The 8,666-nt window shown below is 48.6% G+C and overlaps 1 protein-coding gene across 1 annotated transcript in view; it reads left to right on the top strand.

Moving 5' to 3' along the window:
• The window catches only part of STON2 (stonin 2), a 113,358-nt gene that overhangs the window by 1,250 nt on the left and 103,442 nt on the right, over positions 1 to 8,666 (top strand). Inside the window, exon 2 of the mRNA XM_032797588.2 lies at positions 2,786 to 3,070. Coding sequence (XP_032653479.1) covers positions 2,786 to 3,070 — 285 coding nt within the window. The remainder of the gene's footprint in view (positions 1 to 2,785; positions 3,071 to 8,666) is intronic.

The raw sequence follows: 8,666 nt of genomic DNA, 5'->3' as shown, positions 1-8,666 counted from the left end.
GGGGGTTAGCGGGGGGGGTGCAAGGTGGAAGTTTCGCCTAGGGCGCGAAACTTCCTTGCACCGGCCCTGATGGCAGTTGCACTAAATCTCTCTATCCCACTCCTGCACTCCTGGTGATTCTCCTCTTAGCATGAACCCTGAGGTCCAAGAGCAAAAAGTAAAGTTGCCTTTCATCATTAACAACCATTCAGTACAAGTTGCATATAATTCCTTTTCCGCAAAAATGGGTCCCCAAGTCCTTGAGTTCCTGTAGCTCAGGGGTAGGCAACCTATGGCATGCGTGCCAAAGGCAGCACATGAACTGATTTTCAGTGGCACTGCCCGGGTCCTGGCCACCAGTCCTGGGAGCTCTTCATTTTAATTTAATTTTAAATGAAGCTTCTTAAACATTTTAAAAACCTTATTTACTTTACACACAACAATAGTTTAATTATATATTATAGACTTATAGAAAGAGACCACCTAAAAATGTTAATGTATTACTGGCACCCAAAACCTTAAATCAGAGTGAATAAATGAAGACTCGACACACCACTTCTGAAAGGTTCCCAATCCCTGCTATAGCTAATACAGCGAACATTTTTTATTTTTCTATGCTTACGCTGTTATTTATAAAGGATTATTTCAGAGGAGACAATCAGCTTTTCAGGTGAGTCTGGATGTCAGCTGGAGTGAGATAGAAAAGCTGCTCTGAAGGCAGGAGCTTTGTTTCTTTCAAGGCCTCTGTTAGTGGGTGACCAACAAAAGGTCACTATGCTGTGAAACCTGTATATGCTGTGTCCCCTCATTCATGCACGTACCAACCCTGTCTAGCACAGGAAAATAAGTAGTTGTAGTGGTGGCTCCTCCCACTTTGGCTCAGTGGGAGGCCACTCTGCCTCACTGCATCATGGGACTCCGCCCCGGTCAGGGAATTAACAGCAGAGTAAATGTTCTAAGGCTCTAGCCCTTAGGTGGAAGATAGCAAACGAGCTGTCTGCAAGGTCTGGATCTTAGGAAGGGGCAATAGCAGTCTAGGGCCTCAGGCAGGGCAGAGCACCATACAGTCTAGGGCTCAGGCAGGGGTGCTTTTCTGGCCTTGGAGGTGGGGCACAGAAATAGGCAGTCCATTGCCTGACATCTTGGGTCAGGCAGACAAATGCAGGCCACTTGTCCTAAGTGAGGAGGCTGCCACCCCAGGGGTGAGGTGGCAGGGGGTAGGGGGACATGGGCCCACCTGACTTCACCACATCCCAGCCGAGGGCCCTAACAATGGCGAGGGATCCCACCACTGGGTCAGTGGGGAGTTCAGCTGCAGCATGCGGACCACGTTTAAGGAGCCATACAGCCGGACTGGAGTCTGCTGTCTCTGGACCACTTCCTACCTTCCCCTTAGGGTGTACCTACATCCAGGAGTATCTTCCATCTCCTCTGAGTAGGTATCCAGCAGCAGCCCCCATGTCATAAACAGATAGCTAAGGGTTAATGTTTCTTTCACCTGTAAAGGGTTAACAAAGGAAACCAAACACCTGACCAGAGGACCAATCAGGAAACCGGATTTTTCAAAGCTCAGGGGAGGGAATTTTTTTGGTTCTTTGTCTTTGTCTGGCTCTCAGCTATGAGAGGGGATCTTTTTCTATCTGTAAGCTTCTCATCTTCAGTTTCCCAGTTGTAAGTACAAAGGTAGCAAAACAATAGGCTTTTATATGTTTTGTTTTGTATTTACATGTGTGTGTGCTGGAATGTTTAAATTGTATCTCTTTTTGAATAAGGCTGTTTATTCATATTTTTTCTTTTAAGCAATTGACTCTGTATAATTGTCACCTTGATACAGAAGATATTTTTATGTCTTTTTCTTTCTTTTTTATATAAAGCTTTCTTTTTAAAACCTGTTTGAGGTTTTTCTCTGGTTAAGGCTAAGGAACGAAGGGAGGGGGGAAATCTCTTTGTGTTAGCTTGACTAGGTTTGAATGTATAGCCTCAGGGGAAGAAGGAGGGGGGAAGGTAAATTGCCCTCTCTGTTTTGCATTCAAGGAGTTTAAGTACAGCATCGCCCAGGATAACCCAGGGAGGGGGAGCTGGGGATGAGATAAAGAGGAGACAAGGGGAGGAGGTTGTTTTCCCTTTGGTGTGAGACTCAGGGCTTCTGAGTCTTGGGGTCCCCCAGAGAAGGTTTTGGGAGACCAGAGAGGGAGTCAGGCCCTGGAAATTCCTGGCTGGTGGCAGCGATATCAGATCTAAGCTGGTAATTAAGCTTAGAGGGTTCATGCTAGCTTCTCAGTTTATGAACGCTAAGGTTCAAATCTGAGTAGGAAGCTATGACACCTCACCACTCCTCAGGGTCCAGGTTAGTCAGCAGCAGTAGCAGCTCTGGCCAGTCTTCAGCACAGTAAGGGTTCTCCTCAGGCTCTAACTCTGGGAGCAGGCAGGAGGCGTCTGTCTCCTCCAGCTGCTTTCTCCCAGCTGAGCTACAGGGTTCAGCCTTTATACTTCCTGTCCCGTCCTTTGACTTCTGGTAGGTGGGGCAAGCCCACTCGGGCTCTGCTCACCCAGGTTTAGCATTTGGCTCCTCCCCCTCTGGCTCAGTGGGAGGCCACTCCACCTCATCACAGAAGTGTTTAAAAAATGTGTTTAGCTAACTTGTTGTTAAATCATGGTTGACCCGAGCAGGGACTCTAAAGGCAACCACAACCAGCCAACATCTTCTCCCTTCCCAGCCACCCATCTCGTCCCACCCCCTGTAAGATTTCATACTCCAGTGCAGAACTGGCACTGACATTTTCTGTATGTTTTGTCTCAACTTTAGGTGGCACTGAAGAGCCTCTGGAAAAGTGTTTTTCCTCCTCCGATACCTCCTCAGAAGACAACCATAATGTGGATGGAGAGTTTCAGGACCTCTCACACACTGAGCTGAGTGATGACGTGGACAAGCCTGGGGTGGACTCTGCATCAGTGTCTCTGCTTGGGAACCATGTGTGTCCCAAACCTGAACTATCTTCATCCATCAGTAACTGGGTTCAATTTGAAGATGTGCCATGGACCAGCACTTTACCAGCTCACATACAAACAGGAAGGGGAGCTTCATGCAAAGGTCTGTTATAATAATACAGCAGGTGACTGCAAGGATCTGCACAAATAGCAGATTTTCTTTTTACCCTTCTCTCAGCTTTCTTTAGCTGAAACTGTGCAAGTCATAGTTGAGATTAAACCAGAGGTGGGCAAACTATGGCTCGCGGGCCACATCCATCCTACCCGGCCTTTGAGCTCCCGGCTGGGGAGGGTAGCCCCCAGCCCCTTCCCTGCTGCCCCTTCTCTGGGCGGCATGTCGGCCAGACACGCTGCTCTGATTGGCATGGTAAGGGGGCCGGGGGGTTGGATAAGGGGCAGGGAGTCCTATGGGATGGGAAGCAGGGGGCAGTTTGATGGGGCGGAGGTTCTGGGGGGGGCAGTCAGGGGACGGGGAATGGGGGGAGGTTGGTTGGATAGGCGTGGGAGTCCCAAGGGGGCTATCAGGGGCGGGGGTGTGGATAGGGGTCAGGGCAGTCAGGGGACAGGGAGCGAGGGGGTTTGGATAGGGGGTGGGGCCCCAAGGGGCAGTTGGGGTGGCAGGTCCCAGGAGGGGGTGGTTAGGGGACAAGGAGCAGGGGGGTTGGATGGGTCGGAGGTTCTGAGGGGGGCAGTTAGGGGGTGAGAAGTGGGAGGGGTTGGATGGGGGTCAGGCACATCCTTCCCTACCCGGCCCTCCATACAGTTTGCCCACCCCTGGATTAAACACAGTGGATACTAGCACAGTTTAAAACAGGGGCTATAACTCATCTGTGCCCCTCCCCTCTGTATCAACTACATTCTCTGTATGATAACACCTCTGAGAGAGAAACAGGTCATTCAAGACATGATAGGTCAAGTCTGAGCTAAGCTTAGCCAGTGGGTTTATCAACAGCAGCATCGAAGATGAAGGGGGAAATGAGTGAAGGGTGAAAGGGTAAATTGAGTTTCCTTAAGCCATGTAATCCTTGGCTTCTCTGTTGAGACTTCTAACAAGGTGGTTGGGGTAGGGGTGGGGTCAGGGAAGGGAAGGCAGAGAACAATGACAGTGGTGGTTTTAGTAATAAGGATGCCTGTCCACTGGAAAATGGAATCAGACTGTACCAACTCATGTACGGTAGGCCACCAATCAGCTTTTAAATTTTGGCTACATTGATACTGGTGACCTAGATGTCCACCCTTTTCTTCATGATGAGGCTGCTGCTTTTGTTGTTTTCCCAGATGCATCATCTCAATCGCTGAATTTCTTCTGCCAGTTGTTCCTTTTCTAGTCAGTGTCGGGGGAGAGGGCAGTTCATGTAGGTCACTACACTCTGTTATGGACCAGTTAGCTGTCTGGAATCTGATGAGAAGGGGCCATAAATGCTGGTTCAGAAAAATCAAAGGCTTGTCCATCCCGATACTGCTCCAAGATCCAAGACTTGGGGTGTGACATTTTCTCTCATCACCTGCTTCAAACTGCTCTGCTGAGCCAATTAGACTGGAGAGTTCCATGGAGTGGCGGGAGGCAGCAGAGAACAGGTCCACAAATGGAGCATATGTGGCACAGAGAGTTCGGTGAATAGTGGATGGAGCTTTCCTATCTTTCAAGAAGGGGTGGATAACCCTGTGGCATGCCCCAAATCAGGGCTGTGAGAGTGGGGGAGATAAGCCCTCTGGAGAATTAGGACAAGTTTCCACCATAGAGCTCTGTCAGCATAATTCAGCTTGTACTTCACACCACATGACACTGGGGCATGAGCAGCAAAAACGCTATCATTTCAAACTGTCCCATCACTAAGTGACCTCATGTGGTTCAAACTTGGCAGCACCGTGTCACCCATGTGCCCTCCACCCCACCATATCCCCACCTGACTCTACTGCTTCCCCTCTGTAAGGTGCCTTATCCCCACTTCTTCTGCAAGGGGAAATCGCCCAAGTTACTCTGGAAGCCAGCATCACACTTGGCAGAGGAGTAGCAAACAGCTTTGTCCGGCACTGAGATGCCATTCCTGCAAACACCATATTCTGTCTTCCCCCTTCCCAAGGTGGGGCGAGACACATCATCTGCTTTCTGCCATTCCCTGGATGTGAGCACATTCTGCTCTTTTCCCCCTGTCCCTCTCCCCAGTTTGCAGGCAGGACCGATTGGCAAATGTGCCTGCTTTTGGAAGACTGAGCTTTAATGTGATTTTAGTCCGTTGTTTTAGAGGTGACTTCCCTGTTGCACCTGCGTCTAGATCCCTGCCCAGATCTGGCTGAGTAGAGCTGGGGTCCATGTGGGAATCTGGCTGCTCCTGTTGCCGTGTGCATAAAGCGAGATCTGCGAAGGATATCTCTGCCACACAGCATGGGCCTGTGTCCATGGTTCAGTAGTTCATACCACGGCACGCGGTGTTTCTGCACAACTCCACCATTCTCTCCACATCAAGTACTCATGTGCCAAGTGTTGAAACAGTGTAGTATGAAAGGCAGAGAAAGACTTGGCTGTGTTGGCATAGGCTTTCCTGGGAGAGAGGGAACTGCTGGGCATGACTGTTATGGCACGCTTTTAGAACTGGTTTTAAAGAGGGCTTGGCCTCCTCACAATGGAGATATGATCCTATGTCAATTCTAATCTAGGAGCTCTGGGCATGGAGCAGATTTCAGTTGTGTTTGCAGTCCAGCAGCATGGAAAGTAGAAGTAAATGATATGCCAGTTCTTGGCAGAACTCTAAGACAAGTTAGTTTCCATCAGTGCTCACTGCTATCTTCCTAGTGCTGCACTTAATGTCTGAGGAAGCACCAAAGTAGAAGAAACAAAGCACGAGTCTGAGATAATAAGTGTTTCATTTTCGTCATAAGTTTTCATTGATTTCTTTTAAAGTCTGCATCTAAAGACTCTTCACCAGCTAAGGAGCTAGCTTAATTCATCATAGCTCCACTGACTTCTTGCCTTCTGAATATATAAAATCTTCACATCAAATGACACAGTGCTCTGAAGGGGGGAGGAGCTATACAAGGTATAAAGTTGTGTGGCTGTTCTAGCCCACGTGGCCTATTTCTCCCTGTCCCCTTTCCAAGTATAGACTAACAGAAGTATTGGAGCATGCATCTGACGAAGTGGGTATTCACCCATGAAAGCTTATGCTCCAATACTTCTGTTAATCTCTAACGTGCCACAGCACTCTTTGTTGCTTTTTACAGATCCAGACTAACATGGCTATCCCTCTGATACTTTCCAAGTATGTATTTTTGGTAGCGGCGCCTCCTGTCTGCTTCTCTTTAAATAATCAGAAGAGGAAGGAAGAGACTTAGTCAGTCAAGTAGGGAGTGGCTACACGGCATGGTACAGTCCATTTGAGGGGTGTGAAATGTAGAGCAGTCTAATGTGCTTCACTCTAACTGCCTATGTACACCCTGCTGGTGCAAACTAGAAGATACCTAGTTCATGTTAACATAGTCCTGTTTCAAACTAGATTGTTGGGCTCAACGGGTAGTGATCAACATCTCAATGTCTAGTTGGCAGCCAATATCAAGCGGAGTGCCCCAGGGGTTGATCTTGGAGCCAGTTTTGTTCAACATCTTTATCAATGGGATGAATTGCACCCTCAGCAAGTTCGCAGAAGACACTAAGCTGGGGGGAGAGGTAGATATGCTCGAGGGTAGGGATAGGGTCCAGAGCGACCTAGACAAATTGGAGGACTGGGACAAAAGAAAGCTGATGAGGTTCAACAAGGACAAGTGCAGAGTCCTGCACTTAGGAAGGAAGAATCACATGCACTGCTACAGGCTGACTGACTGGCTAAGCAGCAGTTCTGCAGAAAAGGACCTGGAGATTACAGTGAACGAGAAGCTGGATATGAGTCAGCAGTGTGCACTTGTTGCCAAGAAGGCCAATAGCATATTGGGCTGTATTAGTAGGAGCATTGCCAGCAGATTGAGGGAAGTGATTATTCCCTTCTATTCCGCACTGGAGAGACCACACCTGGAGTATTGCATCCAGTTTTGGTCACCCCACTGCAGAAGGGATGTGCACAAATTGGAGAGAGTTCAGCGCAGGGCAGTGAAAATGATTAGAGGGCAGGGGCACATGACGTATGAGGAGAGGCTGAGGGAACTGGGGTTATTTGGTTTGCAGAAGAGAAGAGTTAGGAGGGATTTGATAGCAGTCTTCAACTACCTGAAGGGGGATCCAAAGATGATAGAGCAAGGCTGTTCTCAGAGGTAACAGATGACAGAACAAGACGCAATGGTCTCAAGTTGCAGTGGGGGAACTCTAGGCTGGATGTTGGGAATCACTGTTTCACTAGAAGGGTGGTGAAGCACTGGAATGAGTTACCTAGGGAGATGGTGGAATCTCCATCCTTAGAGGTTTTTAAGTCCCAGCTTGACAAAGCCTTGTCTGGGATGATTCAGTTGGTGTTGGTCCTGCTTTGAGCAGGGGATTGGACTAGATGACCTCCTGAGGTCTCTTTCAACCCTAATATTCTATGATTCTAACGCAAATTAGGTACCTTTTAGTACGCGCTAGCAGGGTCTCCGTGGGCAGTCAAAATGCAGCAGCTTAAAATGTTCTACACATCACGCCCCTCTAGAGTGCTTTGCCGTGCCATGCGGACAAACCCTTATCCTCCCCTTGGTTACAGGGTTCACAAAATCCTTCGTGATGTACAGCGTATAATCACTTCACTTCTAGGTTGGATTTCTGAGTCATGAAGGGAACTCATGCCCTCTCTCTAACAAAAGCTCCAGCCCTGAGGCTTTTTACTACTCCAACCTGACACTGTCCCTGCTTTGCTTTTCACGTTCCCCCAGCTCTATCCATCTTTGAGCTCACCCCTAGACTTCCTTTCTGGACTCTCTACTCCGGGTGCCCTGAGCTAGGAGAAGCAGTGAAGCTCCTGGTCTGTCCCTGAAGGTCTTTTACAGCACTGTCCCTCTTCCTAGTGTACACTGAAGCCAAGCCTACAGCTCCCATCAAGGCTGGGAATTCTGAGAGGTGAAGCTCTGCTATTCTGAGCTGAAGCTGGTAACTGGCTGGGTTGGGCCTGTGGCCTGCTTTACAGGGCCAGCACAACCTGTTAGAGGCGCACAAGCTATTTGGCTTTTCACAAGAAAAGGTCATTAGAAGGGAAAAGAGAATCTGCTACTCGTAGTTCTCTCTATCTCTTCACATGCTTCCATTTGTTGGGCTGCAATGAATACTCTGATAGAGAAAGGGGCTTTGAAATGTTGCTGGGCCCTGGTGTTTCCCATCTTCTCCATGTGGTCCACTGCTGCATTGACAAAATGGCAGAGAATGCAGATGGGCAACTAAGTATATTAAAAACATTTTGAGCAATTGGCAAGATCTCAACCTTTCTCCTCTTCAGGGCACCTGTCCTTCAGCAGGGCACCTGTGCACAGCCTCGGACCCTTGCTCAGCTACTTGCTGCTCCTGGAGTCTGCTTTTAATCTTGGTTGGACAGAAGACTGCACCTTTTCCTCCAGCGTATGGACCTAGCCTAAGAGAGCTGTGCTTTTGTCACCTCCATGCTGAATTGTTGCAATGTACCCTGTCATAAGCCTCTTTCCCAAATCTGGACCTTAGCGTCCAAAATGTGGGTGCCTAGCATGAACCCTTCTAAGCTTAATTACCAGCTTAGCTTTGATCTCGCTGCCACCATCCAAAATTTCCAGGG

Source organism: Chelonoidis abingdonii, chromosome 4 (assembly GCF_003597395.2).
Source record: "Chelonoidis abingdonii isolate Lonesome George chromosome 4, CheloAbing_2.0, whole genome shotgun sequence".
In the NCBI taxonomy this organism is placed as follows: domain Eukaryota; kingdom Metazoa; phylum Chordata; order Testudines; family Testudinidae; genus Chelonoidis; species Chelonoidis abingdonii.
Note: the sequence above shows the minus strand (reverse complement) of the source record. Positions and strands in the feature narration are given on the sequence as shown.